This window comes from Scyliorhinus canicula, chromosome 10 (assembly GCF_902713615.1).
Source record: "Scyliorhinus canicula chromosome 10, sScyCan1.1, whole genome shotgun sequence".
Lineage (NCBI taxonomy): Eukaryota > Metazoa > Chordata > Chondrichthyes > Carcharhiniformes > Scyliorhinidae > Scyliorhinus > Scyliorhinus canicula.
This window is the reverse complement of record NC_052155.1, coordinates 175,897,754-175,923,533: the sequence shown is the minus strand read 5'-3', so window position 1 is coordinate 175,923,533 and position 25,780 is coordinate 175,897,754. Positions and strand designations below refer to the sequence as shown.

The 25,780-nt window shown below is 47.2% G+C and overlaps 1 protein-coding gene across 2 annotated transcripts in view; it reads left to right on the top strand.

Moving 5' to 3' along the window:
• The window catches only part of washc5 (WASH complex subunit 5), a 74,934-nt gene that overhangs the window by 31,310 nt on the left and 17,844 nt on the right, over nucleotides 1-25,780 (top strand). For both annotated transcript variants that reach the window (XM_038810174.1, XM_038810173.1), the window contains exons 11-19: nucleotides 2,975-3,087; nucleotides 5,437-5,603; nucleotides 8,744-8,819; nucleotides 10,202-10,312; nucleotides 14,774-14,914; nucleotides 15,483-15,563; nucleotides 17,929-18,030; nucleotides 18,793-18,972; nucleotides 23,165-23,289. In XM_038810174.1, the coding sequence (XP_038666102.1) occupies nucleotides 2,975-3,087; nucleotides 5,437-5,603; nucleotides 8,744-8,819; nucleotides 10,202-10,312; nucleotides 14,774-14,914; nucleotides 15,483-15,563; nucleotides 17,929-18,030; nucleotides 18,793-18,972; nucleotides 23,165-23,289 (1,096 nt within the window). The remainder of the gene's footprint in view (nucleotides 1-2,974; nucleotides 3,088-5,436; nucleotides 5,604-8,743; nucleotides 8,820-10,201; nucleotides 10,313-14,773; nucleotides 14,915-15,482; nucleotides 15,564-17,928; nucleotides 18,031-18,792; nucleotides 18,973-23,164; nucleotides 23,290-25,780) is intronic.

The following is a 25,780-nucleotide window of genomic DNA, read 5'->3' as shown; positions in this document are numbered from 1 at the left end:
GGCGAGAATACAAGACCGGGGTGTACTTCTGAGGCTGTATAATGATCTGATCAGACCCCATTTGGGCCCTGTATCTAAGGAAGGATGTGCTGGCCTTGGAAAGGGTCCAGAGGAGATTCACAAGAATGACCCTTTGGAATGAAGAATGAGGAACGGTTGACGACTCTGGGTCTGTACTTGTTGGAGTTTAGAAGGATGAGGGGGGATCTTATTGCAACTTACAGGATGCAACTTATTGCAACTTACTGCAAGGCCTGGATAGAGTGGACGTGGAGAGGATGTTTCCACTTGCAGGAGAAACTAGAACCAGACGACACCATTTCAGGCTAAAGATTCTTTAAAACCGAGATGAGGAGGAATTTCTTCAGCCAGAGGATGGTGAATCTGTGGAACTCTTTGCCACTGAAGGCTGTAGAGGCCAAATCACTGAGTGTCTTTAAGACAGATAGGTAGGTTCAGGGCATCAGGGGTTATGGGGAGAAGGCAGGAGAATGGGGTTGAGAACGTATCAGCCGTGATTGAATGGTGGAACGGACCCGATGGGCCGAGTGGCCTAATTTTGCTCCTATGTCTTATGGTCTTATTGTCCAAGATGGCTGAGGTGGCTAAAGAGCACTGCAGAATGGCAAATTTGTTGATTGGAGCTGGGGGGAAGAAATTAAATTTTAGTGGGGCAAATAGAGACGAGAGAGGCTGAGATGCAGGAACTTGCGTCAGACAACCACATCTTCCTTGTATGCTGATGTAAAGGAGTTAGAAGATTCTCCGCAGACGTTGGAGCAGAATTCAAGTTTCAGACGGACATGAGCTTTACAGAGAAGTATCAGTTACCGAGGGAAGTTAAATGTTTGGCAGATGAGGGGAAATTGATGGCACTTTTAAACTTTGAATGTTACTGGATGAAGAATTAAGGATGGATTCATCAGAGGTGAAAAGAGATGGGAGATTTAGAGACAAAATGCAAGCGGTTACCCTTCCAACCACCAAAAACAGCTTGTTTTCTTTTAATGTCCGAATGCCTCACCACCTAAAGTGTTCCAAATTTGGGGGCTTTCTGAATTGTCCTGGCATGTCCCACTTTCCATCCTGAATCGGATCTTTATGAAACAAACGTGCGTATAATTTGCTATTGACAGTGCATTGTCTTCATGTTTTGAGGATTGCAGGTTCAATAAGTGCTTGTGCCATGGCAGCAATGAATGCCCTGCCTCACGCCCCCCCCCATGTCTGCCTTATTAAGTTTTTAAGTTATATATTAGAGATGACTGTGCAATCTTTAGAATGTTTCCCTTTGTGCGTTTATTCATTTATTTTGGATCACTCCAGCACCTTATGCCACACGTCAGCTGTGAAGCGGGTGTGTGAGCATTCCTCAAGACATTGGGTGGGATTCTCAGGGCTCCCAGACGCGTGTTTCTCACCGTTGCTGGAGGTGGGAATCTTTGTTCCCGCCGCTGTTGATGGGAATTCCCTTTGAAGCCACCCCAGGCTGCCGGGAAACCCCTGGGCGTGTGCCGGCGGGGCCAGAGAATCCCGCGGCCAGCAAACGGACCGAGAACTCCGGCCATCTCGCTACACGGTCAAGCATCAGCTGATGTGAAAGCATAACATTTTCACTTGCATTTTGCTGTTCCTCCTTTCCTCAGTACGATTTGACTCAATAATACCACTCACCCAGTTCTTCTGCTCGTGGGGACTTCCAGGTCAAACCCACAAGTTGCCTGTACACCTCCTCGCCTTCCCACACATTGATCATTTCGCTAATATCTTTGCTGTGTGGTCGAGGGGGTGTGTTTTAATCTCCTGATGTTGCTATTAAGGAGTATATTTTAGCTAAAAGAGCAATGACGTTACTGAGAAGGGAGATGCTCAGTTGCCTTGGAGAATTGCCAATCTTGATGTTGCCACGTGGGAACATGAGAAATAGGACCATGGGTAGGCCATTCAGCCCCCTTTGCCATTCAGTAAGCTGGTGTAATTGTGGGCTCAACTTTGCTGTCCGTCTACCCACCCCTACCTCTATCCTCAGCCATAACCCTTGACCTCCTTGTCATTCACAAATCTGTCTCCCTCAGCATTGAATATATTCAATGACCCAGACTCCAATGCTCACTGGGTAAGAGAATTCCACAGACGTAATGACACTCTGAGAGAGAAAATATTCTTATCTCGATCTTAAATGTGTGATCCCTAATTTTTAAACTGCGTTCTAGACTCCCTCAAAAGGGGGGAGACATCCTCCAAGCATCCACCCTGTCAAGTTTCCTCAGGATCTACAATGGTTCAATAAGACCACCTCTCATTCTTCTAATTTCCAATGGGTATAGGCCCAACCTGGGCTGTGTATCCTTCCTCGAAAGGGAAAGCTGGTGGTCAGTTTCCCCCACACGTGGGTGGCACAGTGGTTAGCACTGCTGCTTCACAGTACCAGGGACCTGGGTTCAATTCCGGCCTTGGGTGACAGTGCGGAGTTTGCAGGTTCTCCCCGTGTCTGCGTGGGTTTCCTCCGGGTGCTCCGGTTTCCTCCCATACTCCAAAGATGTGTAGGTTAGATGGATTGGCCATGCTAAATTGACCCTTAATGTCCAAAGATGTGTAGGTTAGGTGAGGTTATGGGGGATAGGGCGGAGGGAGTGGGCCTGGGTGGGGTGCTCTTTCGGAGGGTCGGTGCAGACTTGATGGGCTGAATGGCCGCTGCACTGTCGGGACTCTACATGCCAATGGCTGGTTTGGCGTGGCTCTATCATGGGGTTAATCTCTTCCGCTCACGTGCTGGAAGTCTGTGATGCATGCACATCAGGGAGGGAGGGTAACATTCTAAGGATTTCACAATCATCTCTAATATATAATTTAAAAACTTGATAAAGCAGACATGGAGGCATGAGGTAGGACATTCATTGCTGTATGTTTGCTTTATGGCGATGCAGCATAATCGATATCCTCCCAAATGCATTTTTTTTTGTTTTGCTGTCAGAGAATCTGCAGGCCTGGTTTCGGGAGATCTCGAAGCAGATTTCTTCCTTGAATTACGAAGACTCTACTGCAGCTGGGAGGAAGACAGTGCAGTTAATCCAGGCTTTGGAAGAGGTGAGATGAGTCTGGAGCTTCGAACAAAATTAAGTCTGCACGATTGAATGGAAATTTAGCGAAAAAGTCTTGAAACGCAGGCCCACTCCCGAGAGTATCACTAAAATCATTTTGTCTCGACGCCAAGAAATTGAAAATGAGTAACGTTATGTTGTGCTTTGGAACAATTGTTTTGCAGCCGTTTTAGAACGAAAACTCCAGCCGAAGCCACTTGGATGAAGGATTTACTTGTCAATGAGTCGGGCGACGTGTATTTAAACCGCACGAGCCAGTTTGCGGAGTGTCCTGGCTGAGAGTCTTATTTCAGGTTGGAGCAGTGAGAATCTGTTGTCTCCTCTCAAACCATCAAGCCCCGTTGGGTCCTTTTCATTGTGGAGATGTTTCCCTCATGCCAGACCCTGTGGAGAACCGGACGGTTTTATTGAGTGGCCCAGTGGTGACTCACTGAACCAGGAAGAAGTGAGAAGGACGGTTCTCCCGATGGTCAGGAGCAAACTGTAGTCAGCTCTTTTCAGCAAAGAAAGCAGCAAAACGTGGAAATGAAGAGTGCCTGTAAAAACTGGTCTTCTATATCTTAAAATGGAACATATCCTCACTGGGATATGAATGTTCTGTCCTATTTCTTTCCTTCTGGGAGGAAGTGTTTGATTATGTACGTCACTCTGTTAAAGCAGTTTAGCAATTGCTATCCACCCCTGTCCGACTAAACTCTTGCCGTCTACATTCAAAAAGATTGGGGACCCAAAGGTGAGGGCACATTTGAAAGGCAGTGAATCAAGTTCACATCACAAAGGGATCCTATTGTTGCACCTCAAGATTATTTTATTGTATAATTTGAATTTTATGGGCCCACTTCTGAATATAGGGCAGGCAGGCTTCTCAGAGCGATAACAAATCCTCCTGCACACGAGATATCTCAGGCAAGAACTGATGACGTTAAATTCCTCAAAGTTGTTTCAAAACTCCTTTTGTTTCTCCGGACTATGCACCAATTGAGGGAACTGGTCAATCACCTCTTTCCAGGCCTCTGTCAATGGGGAGATCTGTAAAAGCATACTCCGTACACCTTTAACTTTACTTCTGTTATGATGCTTCGACAGACTCCGTGGTTGTTTGGGGGGGGGGGGGAAATCTGGTTAGGGACCAATAACGTTTTGCTTAGAATAAATAATAAGTGCCTTGAATCCCAAACTTTAAGTGAATCAAGCCATAAGATTCCACGGGTTTGGTACAAAAAAAATGTTATCATACAAGTTCAGAAATATAAAACAATTTACAATATCTGTCCTAAGATTACTCTAAGATTCAGGCAAGTGTGAGGCACATGTAAATTGACAGGCGAACGTTTGTCAGCTGCACCGTGCTACATAGATGACCGATGCGACCAAAACAGATTCCATGGATTTCTCAACACTGAGAGGTTTGCCAGATTGTGAGCCAACCAATCTCACTGAAACTTCGTCTTTCTCACGAGGGTTTCCAATCACATGTGAAGCTCCCGCCTTGGAAATTCACCCCAAAGAGTCACTCCCACTCGGGTGGCTACAACATTGGCGAACTTTGCAAGATATCAATCTCGCCTTCAGAGATTCCTTTCTCCTGGATCTCCGAATACACTCGAGCTTCACCACCCAAGCCACAATTTCAGATCATCGCTGCTCCAACAGACGACAGCGAGGGGTTGCCTGCCTTTGTGGATCTTCCGGCCTTCTCTCGAGCCCACCCAGACTTAGAGTCTGCTCCCTGCAGCATTCTCTAATTGGAGGCTGGGTCTCCTTTTCTTAACTCCGCCGGCAACTGGTCCTTTCTCCTGTCTCTTGTCCCTTACATTTGGGATGTTTTTATGTCCGACCAAAAATCCGATTCCAACTTGCTGTTCACCGACCCTTGAACTGACCAGGTGATCTATCAAAACATTCCGACACTCTATGTTACTAAGTAGGAATCAGTGTAGCAAGCATTGGAACATCTTGTGCCTTTAAATGTTACAATCTCCAGAGTGCTAATTTAGCACACAGATAAGATGTCTTAAAACATCTCCAAGGGAAGAGAAAGGTGGAATGAAATATGTCAGAAAAGCGGTTACATTGCATCAGACTTATTTCATGAATTTATTTCAGCTGCTGAGGTAAGACTAAAGTTTTAAAATCCTATTTTGTATCTAGCCATACACATATACCTATTGCTATAAGTTAATAAATCTATAAGTGCTATCAAATATCCTGAATTCGATGATTTTGAGGAATCTGAGATATTAGCATTCTTGAAGGTTAAAGCAGAGTCCGAACTTTCAAATATCTCTCGTCCCTACAATACTAATGCTAACAGTTTTGGAATTTCTTGAAACAGGTCCAAGAATTCCACCAGCTGGAATCAAATTTGCAGATCTGCCAGTTCCTGGCGGATACTCGCAAATTTCTCCATCAAATGATTCGCACCATCAACATTAAAGAGGAGGTCCTCATCACCATGCAGATTATAGGGGACCTGTCGTACGCATGGCAGCTTATTGACAGGTAAGATCATTCTAGCATCGTGAGAGAGGCCTTGAAATCCTGACATTAAATGTTACAAGTTGGTGCAAGACCCCCACGTTGCCGTCAAATTGCCGTGGATAAGGGAGAAAGTGTCCCCTACCTTTCCCCCGTGAAAGGGTCAAGAGAGCAGATATAAAGTAATTTGCAAAGGAAGAAAAAGCAGCCCGAGGGGTAAAACCTTTTCACAGAGCGGCATGTGGCGCAGTGGTTAGCACAGCTGCCTACGGCGCTGAGGACCCGGGTTCGAATCTTAGCCCCCGGGTCACTGTCCGTGTGGAGTTCGCACATTCTCCCCGTGTCTGCATGGGTTTCACCCCACACCACAAAGATGTGCAGATTAGGTGGATTGGCCACGCTAAATTGCCCCTTAATTGGAAATTAAAATAATTGGGTCCGCTAAGTTTATTTTTTTAAAAAAATAATCTGGAATGCACTGCCCGAAAAAGTGTGGTTCAGTCGAGGCATTAGAAAGGAAATTAGATTGTTTTCTGATGGAAGAATGTGCAGGGTTACAATGAGAAGGTGTTTTCTGATGGAAGAATGTGCAGGGTTACAGCAAAAATGGCAAAAGGTGAATTGCGCTTTCAGAGAGCGTGTGCGGGAACGATGGGCTGAATGGCTTCCTTCCGCACAGTAAAAATCCTGTGATTCTGTACAAATCCTCTGTTGGGTTAAAGGTAACCGCGATATCCTCCGTTTGCTGCGTCAGGACAGTTAAACCCATCCTGCTCCTGTTGTGAACAGTCTGCCCAGGTTGCAGCTACAGTTGAATCCCTTTGAGTGTTCTACACCTTTCCCTGCTGTCACAGTTCACTGATATCCCATGATCACCGCTGAGTGCAGCTCTGGGCCTGAAGCGACGTCCGCTGGGGTGTGTTAAAATTATTTTAGTGAACCGATGAGGTTGTGTCAGTGTGCTGGTGCCGTGGGCCGTGCTTAAGAATCAGCAATCCCACTACCCACTTAAGCAGAGCCTGTAGAATCCCGCCATAAATATGACCAAATAAATTACCCGGGTATAACTTTGTTAACATGTTCTTCTCTTTCTCACTTGTAGTTCTTTTTAAAGTGATTGAGCTCTTTCAGTTTGTCTTCGTTTTTCCTCTCAGCCCTTTGCACTATTCGTGTAGTTGGTACTTTGTCAGCAATTCACAGTGCAGAAGGAGGCCATTCGGCCCATCGAGTCTGCACTGGGACACCGAAAGAACATTCTGAAGCACCCTTACCCGTGCTTGATCACCATATGCCAGGAGTGTGCGAGAGCTGATAGGCCTCAGTTTAGAGGGTGCAGCACAGATTTATGTTTGGGATTTTTAGCTGTCAGTGCAAAGTTGGCCAATTGTGTCACCTGCTAACTGCATCCAGTTCTGTCGGTTCAACTCATTTGATTAAGTTGTACGTATTTCATGTCACCCGTTGTGCTTCCACGTTGCTGACCATCAAACCGGGGAAGCTGTGTCCTGCTCTTGGCTCAGACACAATTTTGGTACCTCGTGTTGTTTCCTTTTCGTTTCAATTTTGTCCTGCTGTTTTCTCCACCCCCCCCCCCACTCCCCCAACCCACCGCCTTTGCCCTGCCCCCAACCCAACTTTGACCAAGACCAAACAATATCTTAAGATCAGTTTTTGAACCGTACAAACCTTGAAACTGTTGCGACTTCACCCCTTCGTCACAAACCATAGTTGGCTGGACAGCTGGTTTGTGACACGGAGCATTGCCGACAGCTCGGGTTCAATTCCCGTACCGGCTTGCGTTTATTCATGAAGGCCCCGTCCCGCCTTCTCAACCCCGCTCACCACCAGTCAGCTCTCTCTCTCAAAAGGGGGGAGTAACCTCTGGCCCTCTGGGGCTGTGGCGACTTTCAGTAAGGTTTGAGAAAGTCGGCGGGATTCTCCAATCCCGCGGCAGAGTGTCCACGCTGCCGTAAATGGTGTTGTGTTTTACGACGGCGTGAACAGGCCACTCCTACGTCTAATTGTGGCCCCTACAGGGGGCCAGCATAGCACTGGAGCGGTTCACGTCGGATCCCCCACCCCGACCCCCGACCCTGACACGCCGAGGTCCGGCCGGCTCAGAGCGGGTTAGAACGGCGCCGGCGGCTCACGGCTCCTTTCCTATGGCCGCTCGGCCCATCCAGGCCGGAGAAGCGGCGAGCCGGCCGCGTAGAGCGCCCCGCGATCAGCGCCGCGCCAACCACGCCTGTGCCGATCCTCCGCACTGCGGAGAAACGCGTGCTGGCGTCGGGGCGGCGTGTCCCGTTCGTGGGAATTCTCCGGCCTGGCGCGGGGCTGGGAGAATCCTGCCCAAGGTAACTCAGTCCACGGAAGACTTTTTAGCTAAATGGGCAGAACTAGCCAGATAAGTTTAACAAATTGGAATCCGCTAACTGCAGCGACATTGCCAAAGCTGCTTTCTGAATGGGTCTCTCTCGTCACGCAGCAACCCAGAGCTTCCCTTGCAGGCCGAGCACAATTTGGTCCTTTTACATTACTCTGTGCAATATTGTGAGGTTGCATGGGACGATAACCACAGCAGTTTATTACAAAGATCTTTGGCAGCTTGCACACCATGTCTGAAGCCATGCTGATGAGATCTTCCGCCCAGCCACTCCATCACTTCCAATGCACAGGCCATAGTAATATAGGCCTGACTACACATTCCACACCCTGCTTGCCTGGCCCTGCAATATCGAAAGATCCTGTGCACTTGTTAACAGGTACAACTGAAGAAAATTATACAGGTTGTTGGTTCAACGTATTGATAATGGAAAAGTGGAGCAGATATTCTGAATGCCTTCTACCCCTTCAAATGTCTTGAGTGTGGTTACGACACAAAGATCATGAATGCTACAAGTTTCCAATAAAATGTGAAACTTCGGCAATGTCTGTTGGAATTGTTCAACGCTCCAAAGATGAAATCAAAATAATGAACTGTTTTTGGAAGTCAAAGGTTGAGTCTCCAACATTTAACCCCTGAACCCTTTATCATCATTTCTGTTCATGCAGTTGGTTTCTCTGTTGACTCGAGTTAATTCTTGCTTCACTTTTTGTCTTTCATTTACGTCTATCAAGCGGACCTGTGTCTAGGCTGTGGCTAACATAATGCTCCTTCTCCACAGCTACACGACTATCATGCAGGAAGGAATCCGAGTCAGCCCTTTCATGGTGACCAAACTTAAAGCAACATTTTTGAAGGTGAGTGGAAAGGAGTCCGAAAGCAGTAGAGACCAGAAATCGTTAAATTCTTGAACAAGATGAACGCGCGGGTGATTAATTGGCAGTAAGCTTGCCCGAAAATAGTTGTCGCTAGATTTCTCTGGACTGACTGGGTCACCATTCCGTGTCATTATGCTGCCAGCAATCTTGGCAATGATAGGAATTTGATTAATTTTAACAAAGTTGACCCCCCTCCCTCCCATCCTTTAACATTGTTTTTTACGTGATTGCTCTGACTTTTATAGTCGGCAACAGTTGACAAAGCGAACAGATGTTGCTGCTGTTTTCTCCAAATATTGAGGGGAAAGATTTCTGCTCACATTCTCCCTCGGTTGCTGGAGCAAAGCAGTTAATGTATGAAGTGAGCCTTTTGCCAGCCAGTTTGACTTTTTATAATAATACCAATATTTATGATTGCCACAAGTCAGATTACATTAATACTGCATTTGGGGTGCACACCTTTGCCGTAGCAGCTCTACCCCACAGATTGTTCATTGTGCTCCGCTTGGAAATGACTGAATATGAACATTACTCAATATTTCCTTTGTAGCGCTGGTATCATTCTGGTGAATCTGGGCAGGCCGCATTCCATGGCCAATATATCCCTACTGCGATGCGGTGCCCAGAACAGACAGCAACACTCCAGATGGGGTCTAACCAGAGTTTAATGTAACCTCCGCCCTGCTGTATTCCAACCTTCCTGAGACAAAGAACAACATTCCATTTGACTTTTTATTTCCTTTGTTACCTGCCCGTGAATCTTTTGATGCTTTCTCAATACGGGTCCCCCAAATGGCTTCGTTCCTCAACAGTTCCAAGCTTCTTTCTTCAAAATATACAGAATATCAAAGAGCATCAGAAGAACATCACATCAACCTGACAAAACACCCCTGCCCACGTCCCGCCATTGCCGTTTCGATTCCCCTTGCCTCCCAAAGCGAACTTGATCTTCTCCAGCCACAGGAATTCTGCCAGGTCGCTCACCCACACCCCAGCCTTCGACGGCCCAGAATCCTGCCAACGTAACATCATCCGACTCCTTAGTTGCTGCAGTCTTGCCCACACAGTTAATCGATTGTTGTCCTTTTTCAACTTTCCATTTCCAACTGCACCGCCCACTGTACCACCTCTGTGTTGGCAACATTCGATTCCTTCAGCTGAGGCCCACTGCCACCCACAAGGGGCATCTAAAGATGGGAAATAAATGTTGGCCTAGCCCGTGATGCCTGCATCCTTGAGAATTATTTCTTTTTTTTTTTAAATGCTTTTGAAAGTCAAACGAATGAATATTGTCAATGGGTCTGAGGTTATGTGATGTAATCAGGTTTTATAATGGTAGATAATTCATTCTGTTATTTCAGTTGGCATCAGCTCTTGACCTTCCACTCATGCGAATAAATCAAGCCAATAGCACTGACCTTCTGAGTGTGTCACAGTATTATTCTGGAGAGCTTGTAGCCTACGTTCGAAAGGTGAGTCTTGTGAGCTCGAGTGAATAGCCACTTTGAGGTATTGCATTATGTTAGTTTGCATTTTGGATACAGAGCTGCACATTTGTATTTCCCCCTGAACTTCTCCCACCACTGAAATTCTCTCATCGCTATTCACCCCTTTCACCATCTCCCTTGATCTGTCCTTTGATTTTAATCAACCATCGACGTGTCTTCAACCACTTCCTTATTACCTTCAATGCACTTCTACTTTTCTGTCCCTTCAGGCCTTCCCTTCCTCCCTCTGTTCCCCTCGCTTTGAATTTGTCACAATAACTCGCTGCTGTCGATCATGCTTATCTGCTCCATCAATGCTTTTGTGCCCAGTGTGGTTGCCATCTCTGCACTCAATTCTGGGACCATTAACGTAACCATATTTGGTGCATTGGCTTGGCCATGCACCATCAGACCTGGCTTTATCGCATAAAATTCTACTAGACCAGTTTTCTCTCGGCTATAACCGCACCCTTCTTGATGGTCATTCTGGACAGCTAAGTTGACTGCAGGCTCCTTTGAGTTTACTATCATCAATCTCCTTATGACCACACTCACCCAACTCTAACAATATTTGCAAGAACCTTTTGGAATTCTTTTGTCGCTGGTACACCATCAGCTGGTACACCATCAGTCAGAACTTTCCCTCCTACTCTAGCCCTGAACCTTTATCTTTCCCTCCATTTTTCTCCACCCTCCCAATGCACTCGCCCACCTCATCTTCCCCCTGTTCTCTCAGTGCCATTCTCGTTCAAGTCCTTACTGATCACCTTCCATTCTTGGCCCCCATGCTATCTTATATTACAAATTATTCCAAGAAGGCATCAATTTTGATTCCTTGCACAAATTCCATACTCTCGCATCTTCCATTTCCCTCCTCGATGGGCTGAATGGCCTGTTTCCGTGCTGTAACTTTTCCAAGGCTCTGTGGTTTGTCATGGGGTGAACCAGACTGTTTTCAGATCCTGCCATCCCATTGGACCCTAGGTCAGAAACTCCATCTCTTCCCCATCACAGAGATCATGGGCTGGATTCTCTCAAAATGGGGCTATGTCCCCACTCAGGCATAAAAATGCAGGCGTTGCACTCCCGAGTTTCCTGAAAAAAAATACAACCTGATTCACTTACCATCAGGGGGCTGGCAGGGACCCGGAGTGCTTCACGCAGCTTTGGCTGCGGATACGGACCCCGCGCTTCTGGTTCCGAGTCCGCGCATGCGCACCGTGGCGGCCCCCAAAGAAACTAGCCCCCCCTCCGATCGGCCGAATGCCCGAGGATCCATCCGGCCCGATCTCTCCCCCGGCCGCCATTAGGCCCCCCCCAACCCGTGCCCGATATCCCCCGCCCCCCCACCAGGCCGGCCACAGACTGAGTCCGCAGCTGCCACACGAGCATCCCGACCGACCATACCATGTTACTTCCACGTCGTCGGGAACTTGGCCGGTCGGGAGCGGAGTATCGCTGGGCGGGCCTCAGGCAATGGCCCCCCAGCCGCACGGCGTAAATCGCGATCGTGCGGATATTCGGGGCCCGGTGAATCGCCGGAGCGGCGTCAGGCCCGATTCCGGCGGGAATTTGATTCTCCGACCCCCCCTGCTAAACACGATTTTGGCGCGAGGCTGCGGAGAATCCAGCCCCATGTCCATCCAGCTCGGCATCATTTCCCGCCTTTAACCGTCCCTAGTTGCAGCCCATCGCTGCTGACATCCTCACTCCTGGTTTTGTCATCTGCCTGCTGACCCTGTATCCTCCACCCCCTGTATGCTTTCAGCTCATCCAAAACTCTGCTACCCATAACCTGCCCAACGTCCAGTCATGATCAGCGATCATCCACATCTTTGCAGTCCCACATTCTCAGGTTGAAGTTCTGATCTCTCTTTAAATCACTTCATGGCCTCATCCCCTCATTTGTAACCTTATCGGCCTGTACAACTCAGTCTTTCACCGCACCCTACACCCCAGCTTTTTGATGATGCATCAACTCTCTCTCCTGGTCCCACTATTGACGACCTGGCTATCAGCTACCTAGACTCTCTCCATTCTGGAAGTTTGTGCCTAAACTATTCTATTTTAACGCTCCTTCTTTGACCAAGATTTTCATCATCCTACCCAACATGTTTCCTTTGGTTCAGTGTCTATTTTCCTCTATCCCTCGGTGAAACACCTTGAGACGTTTGCTTATGGGGTGATGTAAATTTAAGTTCTTATGTTTTTGTTGGTTCAGTAGACACTGGGGACGGGATTCTCCAATAATGGAGCTATGTCCCCTCCAACGTCAAAACACCTACCTGAAGGGGGCTAGCAGGGCCCCAGAGTACTCCTCGCAGCTCTGCTTACTGAAATTAGGTCCTGCATTCCCGTTGGGTTTCCGCGCATGCGCACGGTGGCGGCTCCGCGCGACACGGCAGACTCTCAATGCGCAGCAGCCCCGAAAATATAGCCCCCCCCCCCCCCCGTGAGATTGCGCGTGCCCGCGGACCGGTGGCTCCCGATCGCTAGCCTGGCAGTCCGTGAGGCCCCCCCCCCCCCCCCCCCCCCCCCCCCCCCCCCCTGGGTGAAGGATCTCCCCAACCCCCCCCACCAGGGCGGCCATGGACTGACTCCGCAGCTGCCTCCGGCCGTTCCCGACAGGCAAAATGTGGTTAGAACCACGGCGTTGGGAACTGGGGCAGCTGTCGTCGGAGAATCGCCGCGGGGGCCCCTGTCAATGGTCCCCTCCCCGCGCCGCGTAGACCGCGCGATTCGCGGCCATTCTCCGGTCCGGGAACGGCGCCCAAGCCCATTCTCCGCTCCCGCGCCGACCGGGATTTCAGCGCGGAGGCTCGCCGAATTCCGCCCTTTATCTCTTCACAGAATCACAAAATTCTTATAGTACAGAAAGAGGCTGTTTGCACTGACTCTCCAAATGAGCAATTGACCTACTGCCATTTAAAAAAAAAAATGTCTTCTTCCATGGGATGTGGCTGTCGCTGGTAAAAGCCAGCATTTGTTCTCCATCTTCCATTGCCCCTGAACTCAGAGGCTTGCTAGGCCATTTTGGAGGACCGTTGAGAGTCGGCCACATTGCTGTGGGTCTGGACTCACATGTCGGCCACCGGGTAAAGGTGGCACATTTCCTTCCCTAAAGGGCATTGGTGAACCAGATGGGTTTTTTTACAACTAATTAATCGTTTCATGCTCACCATTACTGATACTGGTTTTCAGTTTATAAATTGAATTTAAATCCCGTCATGGTGGGATTATCTGTAAACACCCCCCACCCCCACATTGATCTTTTCAGATAACAGTCTGATTCCCTTTTTGAATGCTTTGATTGAACCTGTCTCTGTCACGCTCTCAGGCGGTGCATTTCAGACCCTAACCAGCCGCTGTGTGAAAAAGCTAATTCTCATATCGCTTTTGTTTCTTTTGCCACTTACTTTAAACCTGTGTCCTCATGTTCTTCATCCCTTTGGGAGCGAGAATCATTTCTCCCGACCTACTCTGTCCAAGGCCCTCACGATTTTGAGTACCTCTATCAGTTCTCCCCTCGGCCTTCTCTCCTCCAAGGAAAACAGTCTGCAATCTATCTTTATAACTAAAGTTTCTCATCCCTGGAACCATTCTCATGAATCTTTCCTGCACCCTCGTCAATGTCTTCACACCCTTCCTACAGTGTGGCACCCAGAACTGTACACAATACTCTAACTGAGGCCTAACTCGTACAAGTTCAACATAACCTCCTTGCTATTGTACTCTACGCCTCTATTATAAAGACTAAGGTACTGTATGCCTGGTTAACCCTGCTATCAACCTGTCCTGCCACCTTCAATGACTTGTGCACATATACACCCAGCTTCCTCTGCTCTTGCACTCCAGTAGAAGTGTACCCTTTATATTATACTGTCTTTCCATGTTCTTCCGACAAAAATGAATCACCTCACATTTCTCCACATTGAACTTCAACATCTCTTGTTCAACATTGTTTCTGTTTACAGTTATACATTTGTCTAGTGCTTCATTCCACCAGATTTGTAGTGTTTTGTGTTGGTTCCGTGTTTAACTTGGAATTAAGTCAACCGTTTGAGTTGAATGTTTTGAATGTTTTAAAAGATTACCCAATTATTTTTTCCAATTATGGGGCAATTTAGCGTGGCCAATCCACCTACTCTGCACATTTTTGGGTTGTGGGGGCAAAACCCACCCAGACACTGGGAAAATGTGCAAACTCCACACGGACAGTGACCCAGAGCCAGGATCGAACCTGGGACCTCAGCGCCGTGAGGCAGTTGTGCTAACCACTAGGCCACCGTGCTGCCCTGTTTTGAATGTTTTAAGTGACACAGTACTGTATTATAAATGGGGGAAAACCTCGCCTTCAACTTACCACTGCATAACATTACAGAGGGCACTGGAAAACCTAACCGTATTATTCAAAAACAAAACAACCCTTTCTGTGTTGCGTTGTAGGTTTTGCAGATTATCCCAGAGAGTATGTTTACATCCTTGGCAAAGATTATCAAGCTCCAAACGCACAACATTATGGAGGTTCCAACTCGACTGGATAAAGACAAGCTGAAGGACTATGCCCAGCTTGGTTCAAGATACGAGGTATGAGGGCGCAGCGGTTTGGTCAGAGAGTACAATAGCCATCGGCTTGACTGAACGGAATCCATGGCGCACGGTGCTCGCTCGCTTTGCGTGGATACAATGGGTGGAGGTCATTCGAAACTCCTCTCCCATGTGGCGCAGGTTTCCTTTGGGGTGGTCTCTGCCATTTTGCCTCGTGTATTTAAAAAAAAAAAAAATTGTTAAAGGGGCTCAATCTTCATAAAGTGCTACCAGTTTTATTTTTGCTTCACCACGTTGTTTGCAGGTGTTCCCGTATTGACCATGATACATTGATTTTTCAGTTGCTCCCTGGAAGTATAGCCAGTCAGTTTATCATGAGCACCATGTCCCCTTCAATTAAAACTAAATAATGTATCCAACCCACATTCCACCTACACAGCTAGCCTCTCATTTGCCTCGCAGTTCTGCACTGAACTGTTGGTCCACATTATGGGCAAAGGTTCCGTAGTGGTGAATATGCCACCAGTTGATATGTCAAAAGAACATCAAATAGTTATTATCTTTTTATCATCATTGCTCTTTTCTTTCGTATCCTCTTCACCCGAAGGTTGCAAGACTTACTCATGCAATATCAATTTTTACTGAAGGCATTCTGATGATGAAGACTACCCTTGTTGGCATCATCAAGGCAAGTGAACACTATTGGAGCTGCGTTTGTGTCCTTATTGAAGATTTGAGGTTATTTTACAGTCGGGGTTTCTCAAATATGAACGCTAATCGATGCTTGTATTTGACTTATCTTTCAGGCAGACTGCCAGGAGCCATAAGGGTTATAAATATTTAATTCAACTTCTTCAGGGTACATTCTTGAATCCTTATCTACACCGTTGGATTGTGCAACAGTAGTGGGAAGGGGAGCATTTATAGATCGCCTCAAAGCAGGGTGGCACAGTGGTTAGCACAGTTGCTTCACAGCTCCGGGGTCCCGGGTTCAATTCCAGCCTTGGGTCACTGTCTGTGGGAAGTCTGCACGTTCTCCCCGTGTCTACGTGGGTTTCCTCCGGGTGCTCCGGTTTCCTCCCACAGTCCAAAGATGTGCACGTTAGGTGGATTGACCATGCTAAATTGCCCTTAGTATCCCAGAAAGGTTAGGTGGGGTTACGGGGATAGGGTGGAGGTGTGGGACTAGATAGGGCGCCCATTCCAAGGCTGGTGCAGACCCGATGGGCGAATGGCCTCCTCAAGTGGGCAGCATGGTGGTTAGCATAATTGCTTCACAGCTCCAGGGTCCCAGGTTCGATTCCCGGCTTGGGTCACTGTCTTCTCGTGTGTGCGTGGGTTTCCTCCGGGTGTTCCGGTTTCCTCCCACAGTCCAAAGGTGTGCAGGTTAGGTGGATTGGCCATGCTAAATTGCCCTTAGTGTCCAAAATTGCCCTAAGTGTGGGGTGGGGTTACTGGGTTATAGGGATAGGGTGGAGGTGTGTGCTTGGGTAGGGTGCTCTTTCAAAGAGCCGGTGCAGACTCGATGGGCCAAATGGCCTCCTTCTGCACTGTAAATTCTATGATTTTGCCCTGTAAATTCTATGATTCTGTAAAGATTCTGAACGTAATTAAACTCTTCTCCATCAATTTCCCAACAACGAGGAAGCACATCCTGTTTTTGCTCTGTTATTATGAGTTATCACGAAAAAGTAGGTTGAGCGGGGGAAAGCTGGTTTAGATTTGAACCTTGTTGATGGCAAAACAAGGAACTGTGGAAATAAAAAGTTTGTGTCCACTTTTTCGGAGTGAGGCCGTATCCTGTTTGAGTTCCTGACTGTGCTGATTCATAGGATATTTGTCATGCTCTGCAGAATAGAGAATTCAATTAAGTCTACCCCACCGTGTGCCATCAATTTTGTCAAGTGATAAATTTTCCAATGCCATCTTGCAGTGGGGGATGATGCACTCTCCCTGACTACAGGGTGCCAATGCTAAATCACATTGGATTAACTGCTTTCCAATCTCGGTGCATTCGCAGGTGCTGTTTTAATGACATTCAGCGGTGAAGCATCAAAGAAACGTGGCAATGCTGTGTCCCTGCTGAAGTAGCTAATTGTAGGGTGATGCTAAAGCAAGCTTGATTGCGCTGTGCCACTTAATGACGATGTAGCAGTTTCCATGGCGTGATGCCATGAGCAGGGGTCACGTGCTTTGTCACGGGAGGGCAAGTGGGTGGCGTGACTTGCAAAGCAGTTTTCACGCCGTTCTTAATGGCCAACTACAGAGAAAGAGAGGCTTGGGAGACAGGTTGCTTTGTAAAATGCGTTTTGTTTTTCAAAGAAAACTGCAATTTTAAGTCATGTAATTTATTTGGGAAGAATGTTCAGGATGTTCCTTCATTCACATTTAAAATGTAGACTAGAACTGTCTGAATAACTGAAGTAATTCTGTTCAGCTGTTGTCAAAAGCTGACCTGAAGAAGGGTGGAGGGTCTCATTATATGACCCCCTCATTGTTTGAACAAAAGTCTGTGTGTCAAGGAATTTCGAGAATACATTTTTAAAAGAATGTTTAGTTAGTGGGGCTGATTGATTAAAGAACCCGACATTTTTTTAAAAAGCGGAGTTAGCATCCATGAATGTCAGTATTAAACGAGGAAACCACGGCAGCGAAAGATGGTGGTCTACCCGCGGTGCCTCCTGTGTTGCGTGTGAAATAGCGATGGAGGTGGAACGAGTACCCTGAGATGGGAACTGATTGGCCACGCAAGGGCCTGAATAGGCCTAAGGTGCCCGCGAGTGGGGGAGGCGTTGCTTGACGTCATTCCCACCCACCGTAATATGGGAAACAGACTGTTATGGGCAAGAAGGCTGTGGGAAGGTCAACTGCTTGTATTGTGTGTTCTTCCTCCCCTTTCCCAGTTCTAATGTGGTGGCTCGGGGTGGGGGGGGTTTAAATGTAAAATGCAGCCCAACTTTTAAGGGAAATTTAGGTTTCCGCTTTTATTCCAAAGCCTAAAAGAGACTTTGCATGAAAAATCCCTTCCTTTGTGCTTTTATTTTTAAAATTAGGTGGATCCTAAGCAGTTGTTAGAAGATGGGATTCGGAAGGAGTTGGTCAGAAGGGTTGCCTTCGCTCTTCACAAGGGCCTGATCTTTAACCCGAAAGCTAAGGTGAGAGGATATGACAATTATGGTAAAATGCTATTTCTTCATCCTTCACTGTTCTTGGCCATGGGTTGGGAGGATTATTTCTTTTTAGAGATCTGGTTTACATTAGTGATGCACATGGAAATCTGTAGCAGGGAAGGAGGGTCCCTGATCACCACCTGAGCTTCACTGACTCGTCTCTTAGTGCCCTGAGGTTCTAAGAGACCTCTCGCCAAAGATTATGTAGCATTGCATTTAGACATGTGGATTCCACGATTTTGGACACTGTCTCCTATGGGTCTGTAAAGAGTGAATTCAAGGTCACTTTTGGATGGAGACCGTACAACTGGGAATAGCAAAATGGTCACAGGCCTCTTTGGGGTTAAGGTCATCACTTTTGGGGATATGGGGATTGACATTGTATTCATTACTGCTTATTGTTTATTGTTGGTAGGTGTAAATTTGGGAGAAAATGTGAAAAAGGAGGAAGAATTTTTAAAAATTTCAAAAAAGGGCATCACTCTGCTGTTCTTGCTCATCGTGATAGAATCCAATGAGGGTTTTTTTATTTCACAAGGCTGTCCATGATTTATAGAACCTGCCCCTGATGCGTACAAACTTTAGATTGCGTTCTGAATTTCTCACTGTTCAGAATGTCTAGGTTTTAAGTGTACAGAAGATAAGAATTTACTAACAGCCTAGCTGTGAAGTGCTGCTAATATTGCTTATTTACGACGATCGGGTGTGTTTTAAAAGTTTCAAATGCTTGCCGTTTCTTTAACACAGACGAGTGAACTGATGCCCAAACTGAAGGAGATGGCTGCCACAATGGATGGATTCTACCGTTCATTTGAATACATACAAGATTACGTCAGCATTTATGGGCTGAAGATATGGCAGGAGGAGGTGTCTCGAATAATCAATTACAACGTGGAACAAGAGTGCAATAACTTCTTGAGGACCAAGGTAACTCGGAGGGAAAACGTAAATTAGCGTATCAGTTTTGCTGTTTAAATAGTTTGGTTTCTTCTGTTCTGGCTGTTTCCCCTGCCGTACTAGGCCCTTCTGTCCACCTGGCCTGACACTTGTGCAGCTAAAGCTGGTTGTCGCTGGTGCATCCAGCTGAAAATAACAGGTGTGTGTCTTATTCTAATCCCAAAAAAAGGTGTGAAGGATAGGACTGGAGCCAGTCTTTACTTGGTCTCACATTTATTCACCCGAGTGAAACATTACATGCATGTGCTTCCTAATTCAACTGCCCCACGGTTTCCGTCAGTGTCTCTTTACGTTTGCTCACAATTAACATAGGTTGAATTTTCCACCGGTGAGATTTCCCACTCCCGCCCAAGGCAATGGATGTTGAGTGGCTCGATTATTATGGGCCAGGGTTTGGAGAACACCAAAGTATATCATGGAGTTCATCTAACCCACAACTTTAATAGATTTTGGTTATGGGGAGCACAAGGGCCCACTTTCCAGGTGTGATGCAACAGACATCTTAAATAATTTTAATCACAACAATGTTTATTCTATGAATCCAGTTAACATTTTATAAAAACACAGTAAACATCTTATCAATTAGCAACACAAATCACCCCCCCCTCCAAAGATACAGTACTCTATAGGTAACCCTCAGTAACTTTCCTAACAACATCCATAAGCCAAACACCCTTTTTTTCCCCTACAAAAACAGTAGGTTTGCATTCCTAACAGAAACGGGAATTACTTTGAAATTATCAAGTGTTCTGGAGATATTCTTTAGCATGCAGAGAGACCAAAATACACCACCTTGAGTTGGATGCAGCTCCCCAACTGAAAACCGAAAGTAAAACTCAGAGCCACAAAAAACAGCTTCCAGCTCAAAACTAACGTAAAAAGCAGAGCCAGAGCCCAGCTCCACCCATACAATGACATCACTGCAGCCACTTGAAGCCAAACATTTTTTAAAGTGACATTCCCATGACACGATACATTTCCAGCCCCACCCCATGTCTGCCCTCCCTACTCCCCGAAACCTACAGTAATTAATTCACTTTGAGTATTTGTGCTCATCATTGTTCTTGGGTGTATGTTGCAGGTAAAATAGCAAGTGCACCTCTTATTTTTGTGCTCAACATTTATATTTAAACCAGGCATAAGCATTTGGGTAATGCTTAGCAACTGGGGCCTTGTAAGGTTTCAATTTAGCTAACTTGTCTGCAGTTTAAGATAGGTAGTGAGTGAGAAGAAAGCTCCCGCAGCTTTGCTGGAAGCTGTTGCTTCAGAAGGCTAGAGAGGGAACATCTCTCTCTGCTTTGCTGGAAGAAAAGCCATGCCATGGAGTAATGGTTAAGAAAACAAGTGCAGAGATCTGAAGAGCAGCTAGTTGAGGGAACGAGAGAAATGAAGAAAGGTTTCCAAGATGTCTGAGGTTAAAGGCACTAAAATAGAGCACTGTTCAGTAAAGTCAGACAGTTGAGAAGAAGACTGAGATACCAGGAAGATATCTGAAGTGATTTTTCTGGATCATGAGATTTTACTACAGCCTTGTAGAATGCGAGTTGAAATAACTATGGAAATTGGTGGCTGGATTTCGGAGTTTGTGTAAAAGCAGTCAAAAGAAATCTTAAGTGGCTGGTGTTAAACCCTGGACTGGATTTGCTGTTAAAAGTTGAGCGGAAGCTTTGTTTAAAAGTGTTGATTGGGAAAATCTCTTCTGGAATTTGGAATGCAAACCGCTGAGGGAGAAAATATTTAGGAGAGGAGATTTTAGGATTTTTGGAGTGGAGTTTGGAAACTCAAGTGAAAATCATCTTGCGGGGGGGGATTTTTAGGAGAAATCTACAAACATTCCCTTGGGGTCCAGAATGGAGAGTGTATTTGCTCACAGTCCCTTTGTGTGTTTCAAAGGGACTTTGTTTTTATGAGATTGTAGAATAAGGTGTACTGTGTAATCTGTATTAAACCTAAAACCTGTATGTAATTGTTAAGCTAAGGGGGGGAAGTAAAGACACATTGGGGGCGATTCAACGCTCCGCGGACCAAGTGTCCGCACCGTCGTGAACGGCGTCGCGTTTCACAACGGCGCGCACAGGGCCCAGGCATGACCTATTCTGGCCCCCACGGTGCTGGAGCTGTTCACACCACCCCAGCGTCCTTACCGCCGCGCCAACCCATGCATGCGCAGTTGGGCCGTGCCATTCTGCGCATGCGCGAGGAACTTCTTGCGTGCGCCGGCCCCGACGCAATATGGCGTGGGTGTTCAGGGGCTGGCTGCGGCAGAATGTAGGCCCGGTGGGGGTGGGGGGGGGAGGAAGAGAGGCCGGCCCGACGATCGGTGGGCCCCGATCGCGGGCCAGATCCCTTCGGAAGCCCCCCCCCCCCCCTCCCGAGCGTTCCCGCAGAGTTCCCTCCGGCAGCGACCAGGTGTGGATGGCGCCGGCGGGACGCTGTTCCTCCGAGCCACGCGGCGTTGGTTTCGGGCAGGTGGAAGAATTGTGTGCGGGAGTCGGGGCGGCGTGGCGCGATTCGAGCAGTGCTCTGCCGATTCTCCCACCTGGCGGGGGGAGGGGGGGGGGGGGGAGGAGATAATACCACCCATTGTATCATAATTCAATTTTTTAATGTTTTTTTTCCTTGTAGTTAAAACGAATTTGCGGTCCTGTGAATCTGTTCCTCCATGTTTATTATATTTTTAAAACGTTACGGGGCTGGCCCACGCATCGATCCTCCATCTGGTGGGGGACTGGAGCTGCGCAGTGCAAAGCCCCGGTTTTACCTGAGGAAATGGCAAGAGAATGGCCGGGTCCATGGCCATGCATACGCACAGCGGCGGCTGCGCTGTAAAACATGGTGCGGCTGCGCGTGGACCTGGCCTGCCATAAACTGCCCTGTAACTACGGACCACCCCCCATCTGTCCCCCCAGCCCTCGCCGAAGCCACCCTGCCAGTGGAACGGCTACCCCCCCCCCCCCCCCCCCCCCCGACTGTGGCGGCGCTGGATTCAGTCCACAGCCGCCACATGAGCTCCCAAACGGTGTGAGCACACGCGAGCGGCGCCCTCGGGGATTTGGCCCATCGGGGACGGAGTATCGAGGGAGGGCCTCAGGTGACGTCCTGATGCCGTCCATGCGGCGTGCGTGTATTCCCCGAAGATGCCGTTTTTGAGGGGGCGAGGCATCGCAGAAACGGCGCCCCTCCCGATTCCGGCGTAAACGGGGATTCTCCGGCCGAACGCGATTTTAGCGTCGCCGATTTGGAAAATCCAGCCCATCGTCTTTTGAGCCAGGGTTTCATTCTGGGACCTACCCATCCAGTTATAACATCAACTGGGTTTATAACAAACCCATTTCTCCCCAACATTAGCCTGTGTCTCTGGATTACTATTCTAGTAACATTGCCGCTATGACAACATCTCTCCAGTTGCAGTTTGTCCAAATTCCTGGAAACCAAACGGTGTGAGATCCCTATTACCTTTCTCCACGAAGACATCTCGCACTACATTCACACTGGACACACGAGTAACTTGATCTTGCAATTCAAAATACGTTGGAATTCCCAGACACACTCAGCGATATTTTGGATCTTGTGTGAGAAGCTGGACGTGATTTCCTAGGATTGAACTTTAACCCTTAAGGAATGGAGCTCTGTACATGCCCCCAAGCAGATGCAGGTGTAACCATTGATCTTGGGGCGGTGCGTCGCGAGTGATATAACTCCAGCCCTTTAGTTACAAATAGAAGGGATGTATGACCAAAGACATTAAGAAACAAAAGATGGGAAGCTGGAATGTCAATAGAAGTAAGAAAATGCTGGTATCGCTCAGAAGTTGTGCCCGCCTCCGAAAGAGATTGGTTAACATGGACACCAAACAGGGAATTTGGTATAAAACGTTCCTGTGGGAAAACTCTGGGAGAGCTTACGTTCTTAGGGAAAACAAATTTTCCCAAATGTGCTCTGAGAAGTTGATTCAGACCTTCCAAACCCTCCTAGCCAGTTTTGAATTTTCAAATGGGCTTTTCACTTGATTTATGCTGTTGTCCACACGTTAAATTGAAACATTTTTGTAATGCCTCTCGGGGCTATGACTGAATCCCGCTTGGTGAATCGAGTAAAAGGACGCGGCTTTGACTCAGCGATTTTCCGTTTTTGAGTAACAGATGTTTTTGTCCCCTTGCAGATTCTAGACTGGCAGAGCATGTACCAGTCCACCCACATTCACATACCCAAATTCCAACCGGTCGACGAATCTGTGACCTTCATTGGACGCCTTTGTAGTGAAATCCTCAGAATCACCGATCCCAAGTGAGTATTTTATGATTTTCTTGCCCTTCTGTTGTGGTATTCACTTTTTCCCCACTTTTTTTTGAGGGTCAGAATAACAATGAAATGTCAATTGGGAGTCGTGGTTGAACTGCCAGTTCAAGGTTTAAACCCCCCCCATTTCTTGTCTCCTCGACCCATAAACTCTGCAGTTCAGGGAAACACCCGGGCTAACGGTGTCTGGCACGAGACTCTGCTTCATTTCCGTTAAATCGCGCCCTCTGTTTTGTTGTTGATTATGGGTTGAATGTTGACCAGGATATCTGTGATCGTTCTGGCTAGGTCATAGAAGGCAGAGAGTAGCAATGGAAGGATGCTTTTCTGATTGGAGGGCTGTGACTGGTGGTGTTCCGCAGGGATGAGCGCTGGGACCTTTGCTGTTCGTAGCATATATAAATGATTTGGAGGAAAATGTAACTGGTCTGATTAGTAAGTTTGCGGACGCCACAAAGGTTGGTGGAATGGTGGATAGCGATGAGGACTGTCAGAGGATACAGCAGGATTTAGATCATTTGGAGACTTGGGCGGAGAGATGGCAGATGAAGTTTAATGCGGACAAATGTGAGGTAATGCATTTTGGAAGGTCTAATGCAGGTAGGGAATATACAGTGAATGGTAGAACCCTCAAGTGTATTGAAAGTCAGAGAGATCTAGGTGTACAGGTCCACAGGTCACTGAAAGGGGCAACACAGGTGGAGAAGGTAGTCAAGAAGGCTTACGGCATGCTTGCCTTCATTGGCCGGGACATTGAGTATAAGAATTGGCAAGTCATGTTGCAGCTGTATAGAACCTTAGTTAGGCCACACTTGGAGTATAGTGTTCAATTCTGGTCGCCACACTGCCAGAAGGATGTGGAGGCTTTAGAGAAAGTGGAGAAGAGATTTACCAGGATGTTGCCTGGTATGGAGGGCATTACCTGTGAGGAGCGGTTGAATAAACTTGGTTTGTTCTCACTGGAACGACGGAGGTTGAGGGGCGACCTGATATAGGTCTACAAAATTATATGGGGCATAGACAGGGTGGATAGTCAGAGGCTTTTTCCCAGGGTAGAGGGGTCAATTACTAGGAGGCATAGATTTAAGGTGCGAGGGGCAAGGTTTAGAGGAGATGTACTAGGTAAGTTTTTTTACACAGAGGGTAGTGGGTGCCTGGAACTCGCTGCTGGAGGAGGTGGTGGAAGCAGGGACGATAGTGACATTTAAGGGGCATCTTGACAAATACATGAATAGGATGGGAATAGAGGGATGCAGACCCAGGAAGTGTAGAAGATTTTAGTTTAGACGGGCAGTACGGACTTAGAGGGCCGAAGGGCCTGTTTCTGTCCTGTACTTTTCTTTGTTCTACTGCTTTTCTTTGAACTAGCGCATCGGGATCTTTTACATCCCTCTGAGCAGGCAGAAATGGGTCTCGGTTTAACGTCACATTTGATTGGAGGTGGCTCCAGCAGTGTGCCACTTACACAGTACCGCACTGGAGTGCCAGCTGAGAATGTTTTGTGCTCAAACCCTGGAGTAGACTTGAACTCGAAGGTGAGAGTGCTGCTAACTGAGACACAGCTGATATTTAATCCATATCAATGGAGTGAATCCACTAAAGCAGTAGGATGGTCTTCACAGAGATGCTCAGGGTAATGGTTCACTGCTATTGATCAGGAAGAGGTTGAGATACGAGTGCTGATCTAATTCAAGTCATAAATGTGTAGCCCAGTTTCCATCTCTATTTATAGTAAAGTTCTTTTGGAGAACTAGTGCAGACACACAGGGCTGAAGACCTCCCTCTGTGCTAGTGCTTTTTTAAAAATTGCATATAGTTTACATCAATAATTTTGTATCAGTATGAGCATTACACCTTTTGTAAAGCTCAAAGTACCGCAAAGGCACAGTAAAATGATGGCAATCACAATCTGCTACTTATGAATTTCAATTGACTGCTGGTCACAGGCCTAACCTACTCGGGGCAGGTCAGTTGAATGAATTAGAACTAATTTAAAGTAATTTTGAAACAGTATGGGAAGCAGACCCGAGTACGGTTTCTATTGAGTGTTGATCACTGCGATGGCAGAGTTACGGGTTGGCCATTCAGGACCAAGATGAGAAATTTCTTCACTGATTAAAGGATTGCGAATCTTTTGTAATGTCCTGCCCCAGAGAGTTGTGGATGCTATTTCACTGGGAGGGTAGTTGATTTTTTTTGGGGACTGAGGGAGTTGAGGGATGTGGGTGAGTGCGATCAGGTGGAAGGGCAGTCTGATTTAACTGAATGGCAGAGCTGGTTGGAACGGCCAAATGGCTGTCTCCAGCTCCTGTTTCTTATGCTCTTGTGTCATGAACACTGGATCAATGTGACTATTGGGTACTTGTATGGCCAGGCAGCTGGACGCAGCACAGTGAACAATGTAACCAACAGAAGCTCACCATGAAGTGGACGGTTTTGTGCACAAAGATTGCTTTGGGCAAATTAACTTTTAAAGCAG